This window comes from Ursus arctos, unplaced genomic scaffold (genome assembly GCF_023065955.2).
Source record: "Ursus arctos isolate Adak ecotype North America unplaced genomic scaffold, UrsArc2.0 scaffold_3, whole genome shotgun sequence".
Lineage (NCBI taxonomy): Eukaryota > Metazoa > Chordata > Mammalia > Carnivora > Ursidae > Ursus > Ursus arctos.
In genome coordinates, this window is record NW_026622985.1 from 60044671 (window position 1) to 60069375 (window position 24705).

General features: G+C 34.3%; 1 protein-coding gene across 5 annotated transcripts in view; it reads left to right on the top strand.

Moving 5' to 3' along the window:
- BBS9 (Bardet-Biedl syndrome 9) overlaps window positions 1-24705 on the top strand; it is a 416531-nt gene that overhangs the window by 150364 nt on the left and 241462 nt on the right. For all 5 annotated transcript variants that reach the window (XM_026509007.4, XM_026509016.4, XM_026509017.4 and 2 more), the window contains 6 exons: window positions 6629-6810; window positions 11243-11319; window positions 14210-14263; window positions 19774-19876; window positions 21402-21506; window positions 23821-23835. In XM_026509007.4, the coding sequence (XP_026364792.2) occupies window positions 6629-6810; window positions 11243-11319; window positions 14210-14263; window positions 19774-19876; window positions 21402-21506; window positions 23821-23835 (536 nt within the window). The remainder of the gene's footprint in view (window positions 1-6628; window positions 6811-11242; window positions 11320-14209; window positions 14264-19773; window positions 19877-21401; window positions 21507-23820; window positions 23836-24705) is intronic.

Below are 24705 nucleotides of genomic sequence, written 5' to 3' on the forward strand. Positions count from 1 at the left end.
TATATCTTTTTAAAGCATATATTTGCTTATGTCACTCACTGGCTCAAAAGCCTTCATTCATTTCACAATTGCACAGAGTAATGATTAAGACCTTTAGGTGGCTTTATTCCCAACAGTCTCCTCTTAATTTTATCCACCACATGGTGTATCCAGGCTGCTTGTTCTTTCTCATAGTCTGAACTTTTCTCCCTTCCTGCTTTTATTCTCTCATGTCCTTCATACTGGATATTCTTCACATCTACTCTCCAAATTTAAAAGATTCAAATATTACAGTATTTGTTATAATGTCATAAATTATAAATTAACAGTAAGAAGGTTTTTTTTGGTTTTTTTTTTTAAGTTGAGGTATAGTTGATACACAGTATTACATTAGTTTCAGGTGTACCAGTACGAAGGTTTTAAAAAATAAATTTTCATGGGGAGAATCACTTAAAATTTATACAATTTTTTAATTGGAGCAACAAAAAGGTAAGCAAAACAAAACCCACCAAACAAAAAAGAAAAAAGTCATAATAAAAGAAGACTTTACTTTCTCTTTTTTAGAGGGGGGAGGGGTAGAGGGTGGGGGAGAGGGAGAGAATCTCAAGCAGACTCCTCACTGAGCGCAGAGCTCAGCGCAGGTAGATTCCAGGACCTTGACGTCATGAACTAAGCCTTAACCAAGAGTCAGGGACTCAATGAACTGAGTCACCCAGGCGCCCCAAGGACTTTACTTTTATTTTTAAATTTTTAATGTATTTTTAAAAGATTGACTTATTTTTCAAACACCTATTATATGCAGGATACTATCTGAATGAGAATGAGCACGCGAGCAGGGGGAGTGGCAGAGGGAGAGGGAGAGAAGCAGACTCCTCAGTGAGCATGGAGCCCGATGGGGGTTTGATCCCACAACCCTGAGATCATGACCTGAGCTGACATCGAATTGGTCCCTTAACTGACTAAGCTACCCAGTTGTCCTAGGACTTTACTTTTAAACAGAATGGTAAGGGTAGCTTGAAGGAAGGGTTGAGGACATAAAAGCAAAATGCACACTGATCTTGAGAACCATGTCAGAAACACTTTCAGTCTAGGTCACATATACAAACTGAGCTATGAAGGACAGTGGAAGAATGATGCATTGTGTATGGTCATATACTCTATTTTCCTGCTGCTACTTAGGGGTTCAAAGCATTCAGATGGTGGGAAAAATTGAGTATGAACCAACTTTAAGTTCTATTGACATCATTACATTGCTTACAAATTACATATAGGTTAATTCAGGTTTCAGAAATAATCACTGAAGAATAGGCTACATTCCAGTGTTTAACTTCAGCTTCAATTTCCATCATTCAAATTTCCCTGATCCTTTTGGCTAGAAATGACATTGCTACTTATGAATACTAAAGTACTTTATACTTGTCTTATGGCACTTATGTCTTTCATGCCATATTATACTTATCAAGGAGCATATCTTTTTCTTTTATGGGATTGCAATCTTTTTGAGCTGATTTCTGATTTTATTTTTTATTTCTTAAAAATGATTTTAAAATTAGATTTATTTATTTTAGAGTGAGAGAGAGAGCATGCATGTGCATGTGGGTGGGGGAGGGGCAAAGGGAGAGGGAGAGAGAGTCTTAAGCAGACTGTTTGCTGAGCATGGAGCCCAACATGGGGCTCGATCTCACAACCCTGAGATCACAACCTGAGTTGAAACCAAGAGTCAGATGTTTAACTGTGCCACTAAGGTGCCCCTAATTTTCTGATTTTAATTAATTTCTGTATGTTCTATAGCACTTCAGATAGTATCCTGCATATAATAGGTGTTTGAAAATGCTTGATGAGTGAATGAATAAGTGAATGAATGATGAGTAAATGAAATGCAGTAGAGAAATGAGAGGTGAATATATAAAAAAGAGAGTAGAACAAAATTGTGCACCCCCTATTTTGTTTTCTGTTTTAGTGTTAGTTTGGTAGAGGCAGTAAAGATTCCAAAGCTGGTTTAATCATAAGTATAATTGACTTGAGATATTTCCAATGTGAAATTATTTCTCTTTTGTTTAAGATGTACTCGTCTTCACAAGAACTAACAAGAGCGCCACATCCCTGTTAGATTCTGTATTCCTTAATCTACTTTATAACTCAGATAATCATCAAAAGAGATTTTAGGAGCGCCTGGGTGGCTCAGTTGGTTAAGCGTCTGGCTCTTGATTTTAGCTCAGGTCATGATCTCAGGGGTTACGAGATTGAGCCCCATGTTGGGCTTCATGCTGAGCATGGAGCCTGCTTGAGATTCCATCTGTCCCTCTCCCTCGGTCCCTCCCCCCCAAAAAAAGATTTTAATTTTTTTCTAAATGTACAAAATCGGATGCTGCTGACAAAAGTAACTTCTAAATGGCTATCAAATGCGCCCTTGCTATAGAATTCCAGGCAGGTGTGTCAGCTAATTTCCTCTCAACAAGAGGAAATAACCATAATCACTTCTTATTTAACTTTGTAGATTAAAGGCAGATATCATTTACATGACATTTTGTGTAGAATTTGTCTCTTTTCCTTTTTTATTTTCTGTATTTGATTCTTGAATACTTAGGTATTATGCTTAGAAAAATAAATAATATGACCTGTGGGAGGGACAGGTTTGAGTTGGAGGGGAGAAGTCAAAATCAGGATCTCTCTCTCTCTCTTTCTCTTTTTTTAAGTAAGTTTTCATTTACAACTAGGCCAGAGTTTGTTTTTTCTTTTTTATGGGACAAGCACCATGTCTTATTTGCCTTTGCAGCTTCTATTGTATAGCAGATGCTAAATAAACATGTCTTAAATGAATGATGATGAAATGACTCAAAATATATTCAAATGACCACATCCAGCCTGTTGGGGCTGAGGAAGGGCTGCCCACACTGAGTCAGCCTGCTGTGTCTAAAGGGAATTGCCTTTAAATTGTTTGGCCCTTCCTGAGGCAGAGTAAAAATTGGGTGCAATATATAGTATTTAAGTTTTTAAGATTTCTTTGATATCTATATCTAGTAATAAACACCAGACTTTGACAATTTGATAAAATATTTCTCTTTTGCATATTTTATAGATTGGCCTTGTCAGAAAATAGAGAACTGGATAAAAGTTTTAATTCCACAGATTATTTAACTTCTAAATTGCAGATTCAAATTCAGTCTCTGGGGATAGAAAATGGGACATACTTTTTTTTCTTAAAAAAAAAAAAAAAGAAAAGAGTTTAAAAAAATCTTATTTTATAACCATAAGGTGGGATGAAAATAACTCATAATCTCACTAACCAGAGATAATCACCATTCTATTAGCATTTGGGTAATTTTTTTTTCTAATCTGTATTTTATATACCTATATCTTATAAAATTAAAATGAATATATATACAATATTATGTTTTGCTTTTACACTATATATATGTAGCTATTTTTTCTGAAAGCAGATATTTGTAAAACATGGCTGTTAATGGCTTCTCAACTTTCTATTATAGATAATCATACTTTTTAAAGTATTTCCCCTTTTTCTTACCATTTGGGCTATTTCTAAATTTCCTTAATAACTGTGGAAGTTGATTATTGTGTAAAAGGTAATGAACATTTTTAAGGCTTTTGATAGATATTTCTAAAATGATCACTAATAGCATTTTTAACAAATTTACATTTCCATTAAAACTGTACAAGAGTTTTTATTTACATGTACCTTCTCTAACAGCAGGACTGATTATTAAATACAATTTTTCTAGTTTAAGGTATTAAATAATCAAATGCGGCTTTTAAAAAATATATTTTCATCTATCTGTTGACTTATTTTTGATTGTGAATTGTACATTTCCTTTTACCTTTTCCTTTTGGGATATAATCTCATTTTCATTGATTTGTAAGAGGGTTTTTTTTTTTTGGTTTATAAGAGTTCTTTACATATTAGATGAAACATACAAGATGGTTTTTATAGGTCAAAAACAGTTAAATATTCACAACTTCATATGGTTCAACTTAAATTATGTACTTTATATTGGTTGCAAGTATTTACCCAGTTTGCCTTTTGTTCTTTTTTATCATGTTTTTTAAAGCATATAACAAGTTTAAAATTTTTTGTTGTTTAATTTAGTGATCCTTTCCTTTGTAGTTTCCTCCCTTGCTTTCTTACAGCAAAAGGTCTTTCTATCCCAAGGGCAGATAAATATTTTTGTAGTTTCATATTTTAAAATTTAACTTTTAAAATCCATCTGGAATTTTGTTTGAATGTATTGTTAAGGCAGGGATCTGTTTACTGAGTGATGAAACAATTACTTTCAGATTCCTGAGCAACCTCTGTTGTTTATTTTCATGCCCCATTGCTGAATACACAAAATTATTATGTGTCCTAGGAATATAACATCTTTGACCTGGGTTCTTCATAAAATGCATTATTCTAATGCCCTAAGTTAGCTAATGTGCTTCAAGAACCAGTAATAATCTGGAGACCTTAATTTTGGCAATGTTAACTCTAAAGATATAAGTATTAGTGTACTCAGTACTTGATTTACTTGATGGCTTCTTCCAGCATAAAATTCTGTCATCTACAGAAGCTTACACATTAACTTAAATGGATAATATTGTTAAATAAAATGTTCTTTAGAAAGATTTAAAATAAACCTTGATTGTGTTTTTCCTTTTCTCTTTATACTTAAATTTGGCTTAGCTTTAGGAATGATATATTTATTTAAAAATTTGTTCCTTGAATTAAGATACCAAATGATGACTTATTTATTAACTAGTGTTCTAGGCCTCAAAGTGTCTGTCCCATCATAGAGGTTTTAGACAGAAATTCCACTCATTCATTTTAGAGATTTTAGAGCTTATTACAGTGTTCCTGTGGAACACGCTGTGCAAACTTAAATGGATTCAACTGAGGTCTAAGTTTCTGTTATTTTATCTAAATTATATGCAGTGATTCTGATGCCACTGAAGAAAATAAATTGCTTTAAGTTTTGTAATTTATTGTTAAGACATTCTGGTGACGTTTGTTAAATTCTTCCAGGGAGGGAAGATCCTGCACCAGTAATTTCTTTCTTTCTTTCTTTCTTTCTTTCTTTCTTTCTTTCTTTCTTTCTTTCTTTCTTTCTTTTTTTTTTAAGAGTCTGAGGAAATACATGCATACACTACTATTCAAACTCTTTCTATTTTAAACTAAATAGGTTTAGATACATTTTTAGATAAATCTCTTGTGTCTAAGTTGTTGCTATTTGGTGTCTAAAACAATGGAACAAAACTGATTCAATAATAAGTTATCCAATTCATAGACCAAATAAATTTGAATACTGAGGGATACTTGTGTTGGGTCATAATAGGTTTCATATATTATGGGCCACTCAAAGGGTGAAGATAAAATGGAAATACTCTTTTGGATTAAAAAGACCTGATGATCTCCACATTCTCTGAGAAGCCAGCCAGAGATCTTTTTAGTGTTCTAGAGTTTCCTGAGGACTCATTAAGTTTCCAGACCTTAGTGGGGTTGGGTGGAATGGGGAACAGACCACAGTCACAACTCAGAGGGGACCGAGGGTTTGCTCTGTTGAAATGGGCTTGTCAGAGCCGAAAGTTAGGATTTCTGTGGCCACTAGGTGGCTTCCCCTGACTGCATAGAAAGGGTAAAGCCCAGAGGTACCTGGGTTGCTTTTCACACTTTATTTTAGGAAAATAATTTTATTTTGGGAGTATTTATTTTTTGAACTATATTAACAGAACCAATTCATAAGACTTAAAGACCTTAGAGGATCACCTAGTCTCACTTTCTCATTTTAGAGATAACATTTAGGAAGACTAAGTTGACTCTGCTATATAGGGGGTGGAGTCAGAGTTAGAACCCAAAGTCTCTGACTCCTAGTCTAATTTTTTAGCTGTTGAGTCAGTGATATCAATTTATTTTTTGTTTCTCTGAAGTCATACCAGAGGGTTATGTGGCACTGACTGTTCCTAAGTAAGTCCTAGAGAAAGTGTGTATAGGAATGTTGTGTCCAGAGGGGAGGTGGGTAAAATAGGTGATGGGGATGAAGAAGTGACTGTGGCTGCTTCAGTAGGAGGGTGTGTGAAGGAAGTCATGGTGGGGAGCCCTGGCGAAAGAGCAAGCACAAGTCCCCAGGGTAGAGAAGGAAAAGGGAAAGAGCAGGGAGTTCATTTCTCTTCAGGGTCTTGCAGGGCTTACTTCGCTAACATTTTTCACCATTGCCCGCATTGTCCCATCTTTGCTCCTGTGCCTCAGCCATGATCTTCAGCCAGCCTGTGGCTCACTCTTGCTCCATGGTAGCTCCACAAGTGTTCACATGCTTATTATGAATCTGCCAAATGGGAGCTGGAGCAAGGAATAAATGATACAGTACTTGAAAAGCTTTTGGAGCTTGATTTATCATGTAGTTAGGTCCCCCAAAGTGACAGCTATTATGATAACTGTTAAGGTTCCCCCCCCCCTTGTAATGAATCCTAACATTGGGAGTGCTTATATAAACATAAATCATGTTTGAAACATTTGAATTGAGTCTTTGATGTAATAGAAATAGTTACATGGCCATTTTCTTAATGGCGTGTTGAAGCTGAATTGAATGAAAATATTGTTGGTCAAACCTAAATCCACCAAAAATTTGAATTATGTCTCATTTTCTCTTCCTTATTGTAGTGATTTAAAGGGAGTGATAGTGACCCTGAGTGATGATGGTCACTTGCAGTGTTCATACCTGGGGACAGACCCTTCTTTGTTCCAAGCTCCAAAGGTTGAATCTAGAGAACTACACTATGATGAACTTGATATAGAATTGAAAGAACTTCAGAAAATCATCAAAGATGTTAATAAATCACAAGGTATCTCACTTGCAACTTTTTATTATTTGATTTTGGTGTTCATGATAAAATTGATATTATTTTGTATGTAGATAATATTTTGAATGTATTAATTTTCTCCTCTAGGCTTAATTAAAATCATATTTGTATAAACAGTGTTGCTCTTTAATTTGTATTTTATAGCTTCTGAAAAAAATGTCCTACTAAAGATACTGCTTTTGTGAGTGTGCTTCAGGGACAGAGCTATCTAATTTTTTTTTTTTTTTCTTTAAACTCTAAGAAAGGAGCATAGTACTTCTTTGCATAGTGGTTTCAGGACTTGAAAAGAGCATTAAACTTTAGAGTGATCATTTGTTAACTTCTACCATCCCTGAAAACATTATAGTTGCTTCTTTTAAAAGAAACCGAAGCAGTACATGAGTTACCACTTTGTTACGAAAAATGTGGTCATTTGCAGTTTAGTGATATTATTTAGGTATGCAGTTAATTAGCCATCCAAATGGAGTATAACCTGCAGTATGTTGATTTCTAATGACTCAGAGGCTGATGATATTTTCAGTTTCTGAGTTTTGAGCAACTCAATATTATCTTTCTTAGGGATTCACAGGGGTATAATTTTATTGTAAATTAAAAGGAGAAACAAAACACCAATCCTGCAGTTTGAATTAGATATGTGAAAAATATTATTTTTAGTTTTCTTCTCAGAGTCAGGTAAAAGTATTTTTTAAATGAGAAAAAGTATGGACTATTTTCACATAAGAGAAATGTTAAAACAAGTAGGAATAATAAAAGAAGCAGAGCATCAAAAGCCAACCAAAACACCAGAGCCAATCTTAATCCTGACCCAGTCACTTTACTAGATTTATATATTTTTGAGTCTCCATTACCAAGACAGATTCAGAGGAATTTAGATAATATATTTTAAAAATATGATTATTGAGGTAAAATTATTATGCCTTGGTTCTCTTAGAAAGTTTTGAAAGTAAACGGGTGAAACTTAGGTCTCTTAAGTACCTCCAATTACAGACAACCTATTTGTTGTCAGCACCCCCCTCTTAAATGGAGAATGGTTAAAATTGGATGTGTCACATTGCAATATACACATTTTTTCCCCTTTTTGGTACTAGTGTTTTGGGGAGTAATGGAATTATGAGTCTCTTTTTGTCATTTAAAAATATAATTAGAAGAGAGTGACATATATATAAAACATGAAATTTCCAGAATCCATTAAATAACTTTAATGTTGCTTTTCACTTTAGACTTCGTGTTTTGAGATTTTGCCCTTTCCATAAACAATGTGCTAATGATATTTTAATTAACACTCAATTGTGTAAAAGATTTCTCAGAAAAATCCCTTACAGCTAAAAGTTTTTTTTTAATGCCCTTGAATGAGAAAGGTTGGGCTATTTTCAAGTTGTCATTACCTTGATCCTTCTGTGTATTTTGAAATAACTGCTAATTAAGGTAGGGATGTGCCACAGACTTGGGTGCAAAGTTCATTATTTACATAACCTCAAATTTTAGTTAATATTTGGAGTTCCCTGACAGTTCTTTGCCATCATCATTTGGTTTTAGTCCTAACAACAACAACAACAACAACAACAACAACAGCAGCACCACACACACACACACACATACACACACAACCAAAAAAAAAAAAACCCCAAAACCCCAAAGAGAAACTTGTAAGAAAGAAGGACTTCTAAAATATTTTATTTCCAGATATTAAAAAAAACTTAGTATTCTGTACCCTTATAAAACTGTGGTATATTTGTTTATTAAAATACCTGTAATTATATAAAAGCACCAAATCACTTCATTATAGAAGATTATGAGAAGTTAAAACTCTGAACTTTTTGATGACCTCATTATTCATTTAAATGCCACTTATTTTAGTATAGTGACTTTAACTCACACAAAAAAGTTCACAGTCCTGTGGATTATTTTCGGTACTTAAAGCTTTTTTTATTTCTTCAAAGCAAGAGTTTCAGCAAAATTTAAAGCCAATTTAAAGAGTACATTTTGTTGTACACATGGTGTATATTATCTACTGTAATAAAAGTGTTTTTGAAGCTGATTTTATGTATGTAACTTATATGAGGAATGTATGTTTTAAGCATGAAATTATAGTAATAATTTCTGTATGGCTCATGGGTTTTGAAGCTTTTCATATTCAACTCATTAGTGTGAATCCTGCCTAGCATTTCTGTTAGCAGTAGTCAACAACATCTGTTGGTAGGCACTTTCAAAGGCAGAATTTCCTTATAATTTAGCCAGTTGATCATGTTCTCTACCTGGGGTGTGAAAGAATGGGTACGATATTGAGATAGCCTCCCACACAATTGTGTCTTCAGGAAGGGAAAGAGAAGAGTAAGAAAGGGGCATATAAATGAAACTCTGTACCCTATTGGAAGTATGTCTAGGGCAACAACTAAGTTGCCTTTACCATTGAGTACTAGAAGCATTTGTACTTGGTGACCTTGTTAGAAGATGTGTTGTTTAGGGCTATGTCTGGCTGCACAGAACATAATACCTAAATAAGGTGGCTTAAACAAGGCAGAGATTTTTTTCTTTCCCATGGAAAAGAAATCCAGCAATGGGCAGACCGGCGTTGGTCTGGCAGTTCCACTGTCATCAGGGACTCCAGTTTATTCTCTCCCAGGGTCATTTCTTGGTCCAGGATGGTTCCTGGAACTCCTGCCCTTACATCTGCAGCTGAGTCAGCCCCCTTAAGGATCTTTCCTGGAAGCCATACCCTGAGCAGCTCCTACTCACATCTCACTGGCCACTCCAAGCTTACAAAAGAGGCTGGGAAAATTAGTGTTTTAGCTGAGCACTTTGTTGCTTAGCATAAAATTGAGCTTCTTTTAGTAAAGAACTGAAGAAAGATTTTTGGGCGGGCAAGGAGTAGGCTTTTGTATTGTCACTAAGTAAGTTATGGAAATTCCTACACCAAATATTGCAGTACTGGGAGGAATACCTGATGGCAACTGTAGGTAGTTCTTCTCTTTGTGAGACAGCTGATTCCTGTGGCATCATCCAAGAACTTACCGTGTTTTCAGTCAGCTATACTTGGTGTGTGAGGGATGTTTCCTCTCAAGGTCACAGGGTAATTTCAGCAGTTCCAGGTATTATGTGCAAATATGATTTCCAGGGAAGAAGAGAGATATTTCTCCTAAGTTTCCCTTTTTATTGTGGGGAAATAGCTTTCCCAGAATTATGTGCCAGCACCCCCCACTCCCAACTTCCCTCACCTCACGTCTGCCAGGATTAAGCCCCACGCTCATGCCTAAAACAACAAATGATCAGGGGAATGAAATCACCATGATTGGATTTGACCAATCCAATGACTTTGAGATGAAGGCGAATGCCCCGGTAGAATTATAGCTCTGCCACAAAGGAGGAGGAGGGAAAAGTGGATGTTAGGTGGGCAGCCAATAGTCTGTCATTCGTATATATATATGAATATATATATGGGTTTCATATATATATGTATATATATGAACTCATATACGTAAAATATACATACACACAAATATTTGCATACATATCATTTATGTTTCTTGTTAGTATCTGTGTGACTTGTTCATCATATCTCATTATGCACTGTAAACATTTTTAAATCGTGAAATTTTTAAGTTGTGAAAATAACACGAATATGGTGAAAATAAGTCTAAGAGTACTAAGAAGGTAAAACCCCCAGATCCTAGTTCCATTAGATTATTTAAAGGTAAGCTTTATCAAGATCATTTGTGTATTCTTTAAAAAAAAATTCAATGTTTATTTATTTTTACACAGATATGTGCATATTAGATGCATTGTACCTACCTCTTGCTTTTTTTCCCCTTATTAATAGGCACATCCTGGAGTTCTTTTCGTATCAGTGTATAAAGTTGGATAGCACTCTTATTTACAGCTTTGGGCTTTGGATCATTGAACAGTGTGGATATACCATAATCTAGTCAACCATTTCCCTTTAATAGAAATATAGAGATTTAGGTTGTTTTTGTTTTTGTTTTTAATAACTACCAGCAGCAAAGAAGCTCCTTGGGTGTGTCTGTGAGTATTGGATAAATGCTAAGGAGTAGAATTGTTAGCTCATAGGATACGTATATTTTACATTTTGATAGTTCTGACCAACTTACTTTCAAAAAGGTATAGTTTGGGCTTCTACCTATAGTGTAAAGGACAGAGCATTGAAGTTCCCAATACTCTTCAGTCACTGGGATACATCTCAGATAATATCTTTGGAGAAAGACAGTTTTTCTTTAAAATTTTGCAGTGGGGGAATATTTATCAGGTTTCTCATTCTGTAATGCATTAGTTTTTTTTCAACTTGTGAGTATGTTTATGGGGTTGGTTTTTGATATATGGTATAGAAAAACCTTTTTAAAAAAACTATATATAGCAGGTTTACTTTATGATTAAATATTGTTTTTCTTTTTAATTGCAGGTATTTGGCCCATGACTGAGAGAGAAGATGATTTGAAAGTTTCTGTCATGGTTTCTCCTAACTTTGATTCAGTGTCTGTAGGTATATTTGCAGACTTTAAAAGGGCTTATGATAGTGGTGGACTTTGCTGATTTGGGATCAATATGTATTGGTTTAAATTTTTGGTCCCCAGATAGAAACTTTAGGGAGGATAACAACTTTTAGTCTTTATTGCTTTCTAGGAAAAACATTTCCAATCTCTTAGTGAGGAGTTCCTTAGGCAGGATTTTGGTCTAAAAAAAGGAGAGGAAGGGGCAATAATAGAAGACATTTTCCCCATTATTCTGAATCTACTTTTTTTTTTTTTAACTTTTTCAGTACCAGAATATTGAGATAATCATAATCCAGGTGAATAATACTGACCCTACAAGATTTTTGTTGAAGGTTCAATGAAATAATGTTGTGGGGTAGGGAGAGATGGGATGGGGGGATGGAGGTGTCTGTGTGTGTTATTTAACAGTAAACAGTTGGGCATTTGGGCCAGGAATTATTTTTTTCTGGCAGGGTATTTTATTTTCTTAGTCTCAATTTTTCTCGTCTGTAAAATGGGAATAATAATAGAATCTACTTTGTTGAATTGTTATAATTAACAATATCATCATCATCATCATCAAATTACATTTTAGTTCTTTAAGCATTATCATCATCACCACCCCCACCACTACCACACCCTGCATTCTACTGCTTGTCTCGTCCCCTGGCATATCTTTAGTCTCTGTCACATAATGAGTGCTCAGTATTTTTGCTTTATAGATGAATGGAGATGAGAAACAGGAAGGATGAAAGAGGGACTGTCCTTGGTCATGTTGTCCCATCTCCTTGTTTAGTTTTCTGTAAGCACTTGCTAGATTATAATTGGTTATGTCTCACTGACTGCAGTTTGGGCAAAAATCTATTGAGTTTATCTGTGTCTGAATCAGAAATTGATCAATTTTGGCAAGTGATCAAATTCACTGGTTTTTACTATATTTGGAGTTCATGTCATGTAATTTTACCAAGGAAATGACTTCGGTATTTAGGTATCAGAGCATAATATAGTAAGTACTTGTCCTAAGTTTTCAAAGATTAATCTTGGTATAAAGAGCCAACCCAAGCTGTGATAAAAATCATGTTAACATTGCCATAATATAGTAAGTTGGGCATACTTAAAAAAAGTACTACATATGAAAGAAACATTCACTCAGCTGAGTCACATAGTAGAGGCACTGTTTAAAACATTGGCCATTCAGCACACACCATTTCTCACTCTACCTGAAGGGTGTAGTCTGAGTGGAACATTTTTGCTTAGTTAGCTGACAAATGTACACACATTTTCTTGCTTGGAAATGATTCTTATTTTCCTTTGGGCAACTTATATAATTTTTTCTAGGTTCTCTTAAACATAAGCTATTTGGAAAGAGGAATTCCCTTTCTGTTCTTCAGCAACTTTTGATCTTTGTAGGAAAAGGTCTTGTGTAATAGCACTGTATTGTAATGTATATTTCCCTATTGGTAACTCAGAGTGCTGTTTCCTCTTAACTAGGTGTGTCTTTCCAGCTTCATTTTCTCTGTCTTACTATTTTTTTCTTAAGAGATTCCTGAGAATATCATATTCATCCCATTAGAACACACTAGCCCAATGATTTATGTGGCCATGGTGCCATGGTGTCTTTGTGCAGCTATTTCTCTCTGGCTATAATTTTATCTTCCCAAAGGACTGCTGTCCGTGAAGTACCTAGGTGTTTAACCGTGGATTGAAAAGAGCAGGAAACAGGAGATGTTGGTTTCTCTTCTAGATCTGTGGACAGCTAAATGTAAAATATCTCCTGGATTTTAGATTCTAGTAGAGCAGAAAGCCTTGCTTAGTATTTTATTTTGTCATTATGATGAAAGCACACATCTAAAAAATAATTTATATTAGAGTGAGGTCTTTTATAGATGAGACAAGCATTGTTGTCGTATCTTCTGGATTGAGAAGGTGGATCGGAGTTCATATATGGTTTTCTCTGGAGTTGTATATAGAATATGAATCTCCCAACTCTTACTTAGGCTGATACCCAGTATATTATAGCCATGCCTGTTGCTTAGAAGTGGCTTAGTTTTTCTTAGCAAAAAAAAATTCTTATAAATAAGTTAACTAAAAGCACAATGGATCTATTCACTGGTTGGACTAGTGATTTTATGATCTTAATTTTTCCCCAATAATGGGCATTATTAGAAAATTATGTTACCTCTTGGTCTTATTCTGTCATAGAATGAGATTTTTTCCTCTTAATCTACCGCTCTAATAAGTAAATTATAACTTATAAGGAAATGTTTGTTCTATTATGTTATGCTCTGAATTCTTTAAGAGGTAGGATCAAGTAACCCAGGCTGATGTTCAAAGAGTGACCTAGTTTATGATATGAGCTAGTAAAAAAAAATACACTTCTACTTTTATTTTATTTTCTAGGTGTAAGGCCGCTCAAGCTTTGTATCATTAGTTACATGTCTTAGATACATATTATTAATCAGAATAAAACATAACTTTGGCAAGTTGAAAATATAAGGACCTTAAAGGATGGCATAATGCTAATCTGAGACATACAAGGAAGCTTTCTTCTATATAATATAAAGAACGAGTTTATAGAATTAATTAGTTTCAATGTTTAAAAAATTATTTAAATTCAATTAGTTTCAACATTTAAATAAATTTGGCAAGAGAGTAGTTTGATAATAAAATCTTTCCTTTTTGAAAAAGGTTTTTATTAGCTCATGACTTTCCAGTGGAAGACATTCAAAAAGCCACATTGATCTTTTTATCTGTCATTAGATTGATAAGTCCTTTATGGTTAGTTCCCTATTTTGGTACTAGGAAGTATATATTGTATCTATTGTGTTTACTCATTGATGGACATGTAATTTGAAACCATTCTTTCCTTCTTTCTCTTCTCAATTCTGTGTTTACAGCAAGCTACTGATGTTGAAGTGGGAACTGACCTTGTCCCTTCAGTCACAGTTAAGGTATTGTACCATGGTTCTAGACTGTATTGTGCAAACAGTATTACACATTTCATCACATCTGCCCCTGTTGTCACCCTATGACTGGCTTATGGAAGTGTAAAGAAAGCCCTTGAAGTTTGTACATTTCCCTTAGCCTTGGGTAGCAAAGATAACCTTTATTGTTTCCTACAAATATAAAACTGATAATTGCATTCATAGCAATGTTATGTAATATAAATAATTTTTATGGGTTATGCTTAACCATTATGTTTAAATGATGTAGGGTCTTTTTCTAGAAACAAAATTAGTATTTTAAATATGTTGGGGGAATTGTGTCATCACCATTTATGATAGACCAACCAGTTGATTGCCGCATCATATATATATAGGGGAATCGTATGAATGCTGATATTTTTCTTCTATGTATAATTATGTGTATATTTGAGAAGAATTTCCAATCATCTCCCTGCCATAACATTAACTTTAAATGGATGTATTTATAGCAAGAAAATATTAAATGAAGACGCCACAAACTAGAGTAGTGACAAATTGATAGTCCTAAAAAAATAGAATATGAAGGATGTGGTTTTGGTTAAGATTTTTAGTCCTGTCATTGTAGAATTTTAGAACTAGAACTCAAATGTAGAACCCTCTTAAGGCATTTAGATTAAAGTGTGGTAATCAGTCAGCACGTTATTAAGCTGAAAATATTTATCACTGCCCAGACCTTGGAGCCAGGAAAAGTTGTGGATCTTGGCGATTTGCTTAGTCAAAACTTGGACAGGACTTTATATTTTCTTAGATTATGGGTTGCTGTCCTTGGAGGAGCTTGACAGGGCACCAGGCTTTACCAATTGTGTTAGCTTACACTGGACCCAGCGGGTGGCCCAAGTGTGGGGATCTTTGGTAGAAGTTGAAGGGAGCCCAATCTTGTAACGGTTTCCTAAGCTAATTTTTTTGGATTCTTGCCACTGGAAACAAGGGTGGTCTTTCCCCAGTTCTCTCTCCCCCCATCCAATCAAAGGCTCTATCTCATTAATACTTCTTAGTCTGGAAAAGCAGTAGTGGCAAGAAATCAAACACTTAAGGAAAAAAACCCTGCAGAGTTCCAGGAATGATCTATAGACTTTTGTGTAGAGAAACCTCTTTTTTTATCTATCTACCATTACTGTTCAGACACACACACACACACACACACACACACACACACACACAATAGTTCAGGAGCACACTATAAATTGCAAAAAGAAATCCTGTACTTAAACCAGGTAACATTGCTCATGCTAGTCCCCTCCCCCCCTGCCAAGTACTAGTTATTTATAAGTAAATACACCTTTCTCACCTATGCAGTTCTTAGGCTTTCATGTGTAATAATAGCATCTTAAAATGATGACATGACAATACTGGAAAATTCTCCTTCATTAGTGGAATTTTTATATTTGAGAATGACTACATTTCAACTCTCTTCCTTACTGCCATTATAAGAGCACGAGAAAGAATGCAACACACGAGGGCTGCATAAAATCAGCTGGATTTGTACAGGAGACACAATGACTTCCTGATTCTGTCTGACAGTTTCTATACAAATTTTGCTATAAATCTCTTCTTATAGCCTTTTATAACAACAGCAGCCAAGATATATAACCATGCAAGTTTCCATCATAATAAATCCTGTTAATTGAGAGAATTTTTCTGTCCGTTCCAAGTGAATGAAGATGTGGCTACCTTGAGTATGTGTGCATGATGCGTGACCATCTATTCCAGGCAACTAAGGCAGAGTGGTTGTTCATACCTGGCCTTTGGAGTCATATTTATGTATCTAGGATAAAAATTTGGTATTGTATTTCCTGAGGATCATATTTCATTTTGTTAGAACCAGAAAACAGCATGGAAAATTCTTGTATTAATGTTTTATACTTTCCCCTTAATATTCTGTAATTATTTTTCTCTTAAAATATGAGGTTTATGATCTAGCCAAGTCTTTAGCGCTTTTTTTTTTTTTTTTTTTTTTTTTTTGGCTCAAACACAAGTCTTCTTTGTTCGTTTAGTTATTTTCATCACACATCTCCATGGTTCACATTTGAAAATGCCTAGGCCATTGCTGGGGTTTAATAAATCTGTGCATGAGAACTACCATGATCTTGCTAACAATGTAAAATTGTATGATCATTGTCTGAGTACACATTGTTATGCCAGGCAGAGTCAGAATGTCTGTTTTTTTTTTTTTTTTTAAGATTGTATTTATTTGTTAGAGAGGGCATGAGCGGGGGAGGGTGAAGAGAGGGGGAAAATCAGGCTCCCTGAGCAGGGAGCCTAATGAGGGGCTCCACGTGGGTCTTGATGCGGGGCTCGATCCCAGGACCCTGGGATCATAACCTGAGCCGAAGACAGATGCTTCACTGACAGAGCCACCCAGCACCCCAGAATGTTAATTCTCTTACAAGCAGCTTATTACTACTTTATGGATTTTTCATTTTCACTTTTAAAACTAAGCTCTTAAGATATATTCCTGGTGGTAGTTTTCAGTTCTCTTGCACATATTGGCTTGTTGATCTTGAACATGTTATTTAGCTTCTCTGAACCCCTTCTTTAAACTGTAAAATGAAGATACTTCTTAATTGCAGGGTTGTTTTGAGACTTAACCACAGTCGATTCAGAGTATGGGTTCTGGATTCTGGCAGACAGAAGTTAAATTGTGGTTCTTTCACTTATAATCAGAGTGGCCTTGGGCAAATTATTTAGCCTCTCTGAATTACAGTTTTCTCTTCTGTAAAATGATGTATAGTGATAGTACCTGTTTCATGATGTTGTGAAGATTAAATGAGATAATGCACACAAATAATTTATTAGCATGGTTCCATGAATATAAAAAGCTGTTAATGGTTATCATTTATATTATTAATTTTATTCTAAAATATATGTATAGACTAGCATTATATTATTATTTATAGTAAAATATTTAAATTGTGTCCTGTTTATTTAGTGGACCTGGCATAATTTCTTCTTCCCATAATTACTGTCAGGATTTTACTAAAAAGGTATTATGTTGTTTATAAGGATCAGACATCATGAAGAAAGATTTGCCTGTGATATGCAGATTCCCCTCATATATTTCCAGGGCTTATAAAGTAAAATTGAGGATTCATTGTTCATTTGCTGTGTTTATTATATTTATTTGCATCAGTAGTTAGCCTTGAAAAATTTTACTTTGCAAATCAAAATTTTTGTGTTTAACTTATTTTTGAAATTGTATAGAATACCACATCATTTCAAATGAATGCAAGATACTTACTGAATCTAATTATATATATATAATGTTTCTGAGCCAGTTGCATATTCCTGTATATCATTTCTTTCTCTATAGTATGTGTATGTATATATTATATATATATATATATATATATATATATATATATATATATATGTGAAATATATATTAAGGAATAGGTGATACATGCCTTTTACTTAAGAGAAATTTGAAAACTACTTTTCTTTAAATAAGTGTACCCTTGCAGTATGTGAGTTAATAATGAAATGTATCTGTCTCGTATACTAGAAATCTCATAACTAGACTGAAAGGTGCTCTACAGCAAAGGTGCCATATAGAAGACAGCTTTTTAACCCTGGTAGTACACAGGTATCATCTGGGGGGCTAGAAAAGAAAACACCAATACCCAGAACTACCCTAGAGATTGTGATTCAGTTGGTGTACCAGCCCTACCTGGGCAGTTGACTGTGATAAGTCTGGCTTACCATACCAACCACGTGGATGAACTTACCCAAATGAGGCTGTTCAAAGGCTGGGACTTCTAGGACACAAAAGTCCAAAGAGAGAACCTGCACAATGGAAGTAAGGTCTTTTTCTTTGATAGACTGAAAATGATGCCTCTTAGCACTGTGGCCCAGTAAAAATCCACGGGCCTGATAATTTCTGCTGATATGCCTCCTTAGGGGGAGTGAGAGAAGTCCTGGCCTTCTCTACCCATATCTGTCCTATTTCCTACTCACACTGTTGCCCCAGAGTTCTTAGCTTTCGATTCTCATCTGGGAGGGTTTTCTTAGCATCACCATATAAGAGCACCAGTTTAGAAATGTGGCCAACTGAGATATGCAGCAGTCAATATTGTCACTCTGGTATTTTCTAGAATTAGGTCTGTATTTTTGTGTTAAGCCATGGAATAGAATGTGATGCTTTGATATGTATCTAGACTAGTAAATATGCACCTAGTAAGGAAATCTTTAGAGAATAATTAATTTATGCACAAGGTGGTATACAGATACTAGGTAAGATAATCCCGTTGTGGCATCTATACATGAAAAGAAAATGAACACGTATTTCGTGATGTAATTATTCCCCAAGCGCAGCACAGAGTTTTCCTTTGCTTTTGATAGAACATTTTAATAGCTTTATTGATATATAATTCATATACCACACAATTTACTCAGTTAAAGAGTTCAGTTCAGTGATTTTTACTATATTTGCAGAGTTGTGGAGCCATCCCTGCATTTTAATTTTAGAACATTTTTGTCCCCCCAAAAGTAACCTCATGCTCCCTTCCTTCTTCCTTCACCCCTCTCTTGTTCCCATCTCTCAGCAACTTCTAATCTATTTTCTCTTTCTATAGATTTGCCTATTCTGGACATTTCATATAAATGGAATCATACAACATGTGGTTCTTTGTGACTGGCTTCTACCCCTTAGCAGAGTGTTTTTAAGGTTTACCTAGGTTGTAGCATGTGCCAGTACTTCATTTCTTTTGATTACTGAATACTATTTCATTGTAAGGATAGACCGTATTTTGTTTAACTGTTCATCATTTGATGGACATTTGGGTTGTTTCTACTTTTGGCTGTTCTGAAGAATGCTGCTATGAAATTTGTGTACAAGTTTTTGCGTGGACATATGTTTTCATTTCTCTTGGCATGGAATTGTGAGGTCATATGGTATATTTATGTTAATTTTTAAAGAAACTGTCAAACTGTTTTCTTGCGAGGCTATACCATTTTACATTCCCTTCAGCAATGTATGAGGCGTCTTTCCTCACATTCTTGCTAACACCGATTTTTGTCTGTTCTTTTGATTATAGCATTTTAGTAGATGTGTAGTAGTATCTCATTGTGGTTTTAATTTGTATTTCGTAGTGGTTAAAGATATTGAGCATTTTTTCATGTGCTTGTTTGGCCATTTCTGTATCTTCTTTGGAGAAAAGTCTGTTTAAGCCCTTTGTCCAGTTTCTTTTCTTTTCTTTTCTTTTTTTCTAAATTATGTTATGTTAGTCACCATACAGTATATCATTAGTTTTTGATGTAGTGTCCCATGACTTTTTCCAGTTTCTAACTGGGTAGAAAATACCACTTATCTACTTACCAGTTAATCTACTATTTATGTTACATGTTATGTTTTGCTACTACTCATTTTTTCTCAGATAATGCTTTGTAATTATTTGCTAGTGATTTTTTACATATGTGTGCTACCTTATCAATTTGGATAAAATGTAATTTTCTGTTAATAACAATTTCTGTTTCCTTAGGTCACATTGCAGAATCGACTGGTGTTGCAAAAAGCCAAATTATCAGTCTATGTGCAACCACCTTTAGTATTGACCTGTGATCAGTTCACCTTTGAATTTATGGGTAAGTGTTCTGTTTTGGCTTAAAGTCTATCATGATGTGAGGTTTTCTTTTAATTTAAAAAAATTTTTTTTTTTTTTGGTTAGTGTGTTTATTTCATGGCTACATTTCTTGTCTGGATAGTGAGCCTGGTATCTTTTCTAAAATCAGTGATTGTGTTGTTTTGCTTATATTTTCCCTCCAAACATCAAACATGAATGATTCTTTTTTTAAAAAATAGCGACATTCAGTGAATGGTCATTGAGTTGAAGTAATTATAGATTTTCAAGTGCTTTCCTTAACTAAGTGGGCCTGTAATTGTACTTAAATACTATAATTTGGAAGACTTTCTTTATTGGTGTTTCTCTAGTGAGCTGTTTATTAAATCAGTTATGTTTGAATAAAGAATATTGGCTTTGGAGTCTGGCCTGAATTTGAATCCTGGCTCTGACACTTACTTGATGCATAACCTTCAGCAAGCTACTTTAGTAATTACTTAGAACCTCAATTTCTTTTAATCTGCAGAAAGGGGATAATGATATCTGTCTTGCAGGGCTGTTTTGAGGATTTAATTAGAAAATGAATCTAGGTAAGATATCTGTAATAATGCCTAAAGTAGTAGACAGGCCATAAATGGCAACTCTTAGTAAGATTTCTTTGCACAGAATCTTTCATGCCCTACCATTTACATCCAAGTTGTCATTAGTCCTATCAAAATGATTTCTGATTTATCTTTCTAGTTTTTTTCTTTCTTTGTTTACTGCTGCTGTTCAGCTGGTCATTCTTTATCTGATTCATGAAGTCAAGAACATATTTCTCTCTTTTGCCTTTGTATTACCAACCCTTAACCTGAGTGTGCCTGGCAGATAGGGGGAGTTCAGTAAAATAGTAATTGAAACACTGAATGAATGGTGGAATGGTTGAAGTAACCTTGTAGGTGATGCCCAAACTTTGGATTCTCACTTTATTTTATAATTTTTTTCACAATACTTCCAATTTTCTTTCTAAAACACGTTCTGAACAATGTATTTTTCCAGTTAACAACCTCTTAAGACTACCTAACATAGGTTGGAGGTCAAATACATGAATAAAGAAGGCTATGTACACTCTGCAAAGTTGTTACACTTATAGTTACATCCATATACAGTCCCCCCTTCCATTTTCCTCTGCAGTGTACTAATCCCCATTCCCAAATTCTCTTGCCTTTTTGTGTACATTTTTCTCTGATCATGCTGCCTATTCATCTGACTAAAGAGAAGCAGTGATGTAGAATATGGGCACCCTTGTTCTGGAGTCAGTTCCCAGTTTTAGATTAGTTATATGATCTTGGGCAAGCTTCTTAATCTCTCCGTAGCCTGTTTCCTCATTCATAAAAATTGGGGACAATAACAGTACACACCTTACTGGGTTATTGTGAGGATTAAGTAAATTAATCCATGTAAAATGCTTATGATACTAGCTGGCATGTAGTGTATGCATAATTTTAACTGTTGTTAGTGATAATTGTCCAAAATTTTGTAACTTAATATTACTTTTACGTTGCTTATAGCACCAGAGATGAGTAGAACAGTAGCCTTTTCTGTTTATCTGAAAGGGAGTTACACACCGCCTGAATTGGAAGGAAATGCTGTTGTTTCTTATACCAGACCATCAGGTAAACACACAGTTGTTCACAGATTTATAAGCCTAATTACTCCTTTTAAATTATTGAAGTTATGAGTTAAATGTTTAAGTGTTTACGATTGAAAACACATTGTAAAATATTACTAAATGGAAAAATAATTCTTTCCTAGTGTTAAATAAAATCGTATGTCCAAATTACTTTTATGTGTTATGAATTATTAGAGGTGAGTCTGTTTAGCTGATTTCCACATATAATGTTTGAATCTGTCTTTTCAATTAATAGCGAATATGATATATTTTTATTCACACTGAAAGAATGGTATTAGACTTCACTTATTTGAACAAAGAAGAAAAGCCTAGTCTGAATTAGTGAAAAAGACTAGTATGGATTGCTCTAATATAAAGCAGTGTTCAAAGTTTCAGACACTGTTTTAATGACTAAATGAAACTCTTTAGTATCATATGTGTTAAAATATTTAAGAACAGATTTAGTAAAATTTGATCTGTTTTTTTCAAGGAACTCTTTTTAAATTAAAAAAATTATCTTCAGTCCAGTTGAAATTCAGTTAGTGTAAATTTCAACTTCGTTTGGTCAAATTTTATAGTTTGTTTTTTCCCCTGTGCAGTGAATTTTTCATATTAACTGTTTGAAAATCTGTTTATTGATAGAATATGAATAATTAGTGTTTTTTTCAATGTTTTAACATAGTGTAACTGATAATAGGATATTTTAGCAATGTTGCATTTGTGTTTTTTAAACATTTCTGTACTAGTTCTAAAACTTTTAGAGATGCCCTTAATTTCCTTTTTCTTTTCCATTGATGTCGCAATTTTTTAAAAGTAATTATAGTTTTAATTTTGTCTAAGTGAATTTTCTGACTTATGCATTGACAACTCTATATTCTGAGATGATTTTTAACTTTAATACATGTTTTCAAAATCCGTTTCTTCTGCTTTGTAAGTATTTTGCTTTAAGTTGTTACAAAAATTCATTATTAGCCAGAATTGACCACTTTAATAATTTATTTATATTTTCAAAATTTGGGGTTATGTAAATATTTTGTTTAAATGACTTTGAGAAAGCTGGCTTCAGAAAGAAATACAAAACTTCCAAAAGGCATCAAAGAGTGATAGACCTTTTTAGTTGGATATTTCTGAAAAGAACATTGAAAGTTTTAATGTTATTTTAATTTTGAGTTGTGAAATAAAAAAGAAAGAAATATTTGGCTAAAATCTCTACCTCATTTATCATTAATTGAGCATCTCAATAATCATAGGCACTTTAACACTTTTTTTTTTTTTAAAGATTTTATTTATTTATTCGACAGAGATAGGGACAGCCAGCGAGAGAGGGAACACAAGCAGGGGGAGTGGGAGAGGAAGAAGCAGGCTCATAGCGGAAGAGCCTGATGTGGGGCTCGATCCCACAACGCCGGGATCACGCCCTGAGCTGAAGGCAGATGCTTAACCGCTGTGCCACCCAGGCGCCCCGCACTTTAACACTTTTTATCCTTGTTACACTTTGAATATATGTTGTAGAGAATGTTGATGCCTTAATTCAACTAAGTATTTCATTTGTTTTTAGGGAAAGGGGTGACACTGGTTGAATGTGAATTTAAAATAGAGAAATGGGTTACATAGCAAGTGGACAAAATGCTTTAAAAATACATTAGAAAGTTGTAAAGTCAGTCTGTGAGCGTATGGTTACACATACCATTTTTAACTATTATGCTATTTTATAGACAGAATTTAAAAGATTATAAATTATTGCTAAACCAAAGAGCATAGCATTAATTAGTTGAAAGTTAATTAGAAATTAAAATGTAAGAAAATCTATAAAAGTAAAAGAATACCAAGAGAAGCCAAAAACAAAAACAAAGAGAATTAGTCCATAGTAGTATCTACTGACTGAAATGATAACATAAGCGAGAGTAACTGGAAATACTGTGTATTTGGCCTTGCACTCAAAATTTTTTCCCAACAATTGATTTAATCCTCTTAATGTTGTTTACATATTGAGTCTGGTTTGCTCTTGATCTAGATCATATACCTTACCTCTTTTTTTTTTTTTTTCTTTTCCATATTTACATTGGAGTAATACACTGTCCTGGGCTTCTGAGAATGAATGTGCAAATATATTGTTAGATTTCACTTATTCATGTTATACTCTTCAGTTGTGAATGGACTTATTTTTATTGGGGACATTTAAATTATGAGAGACTCTTGAAAATTTTAATTTGTATTTTTAAGCAGATGTGTATTAAATTTGTGTTGTAATTTTACCGCAAATAATTTGTTTCATTCTTTCTCCCCTATCCTTTTTTTGCATTGCCTCTGGTGGATAGATCGAAATCCTGATGGTAAGTGAAAAGATAATTTAGAATAAAATGAATTTCAGAACTGAAATTTGGTCAGTGAATTAAACTGGTATTTTACCATGAATGAGCTATTTTTACAGACTGTTATTTTAACTATAGAAACTTCTTTAGGAATTTGATTCAGTGTCTTCTTGTGGCTGTGGAGAGGATCATAAATGTTTCCTGTCACAAAGACTTGTCATTCATTATTAGTTGTTTCAGAGGCATGAGAAAGAATGAAGCTCCATGACTTTTTTGGAAAAAAAAAAACAAAAACTAAAGTGTCATTGACCACTTATATCTGTAAGTCATTGGTGATTTACTCATATGCTCTGCTATTATTTTACTTAAAATAAAGAAAGAATAAGGGAAAAATGGTGTTCGTCACTGAATTCTAATTGTCTTCTTTTTCTTTCTTTCTTTTTTTTTAATTGATTGAGGGCTGGGGTAAAGTGGTCAAAATGTAACTAGGGTATAGGGAAAGGATAGGCCATGTGGGGTCTTTCTGATCATGCTAGTGATTTTGATGTTTATTCTGTGACCAAAGGGCAGCCACTAAATGGTTTTAAGTATGTCATGAAGTGCATGGAAGCGAACATGCACACACATGCTTTTGTCCGGAAAGGACAGGAACAGACTTGTATTTTGAAAGATCACTCTGACTTCAGTGTGAAGAACTAGTTTTTGAGGAAAGCCAGATTGTCTGTCAGAAGCGCAGCTGGAGGCTGTTGCAGTGGAGTAGAGTAGAGGCGATGGAGATGGGGCAGAGACCTATTCAGGCTTCAGCTCAGTAGCAATGAGCACCTCTGTCGCACAGATCTTCATATCTGAGTACCATCTCTAGTCAAAGGGGTCAGGGTTCTTAGAGAAAAG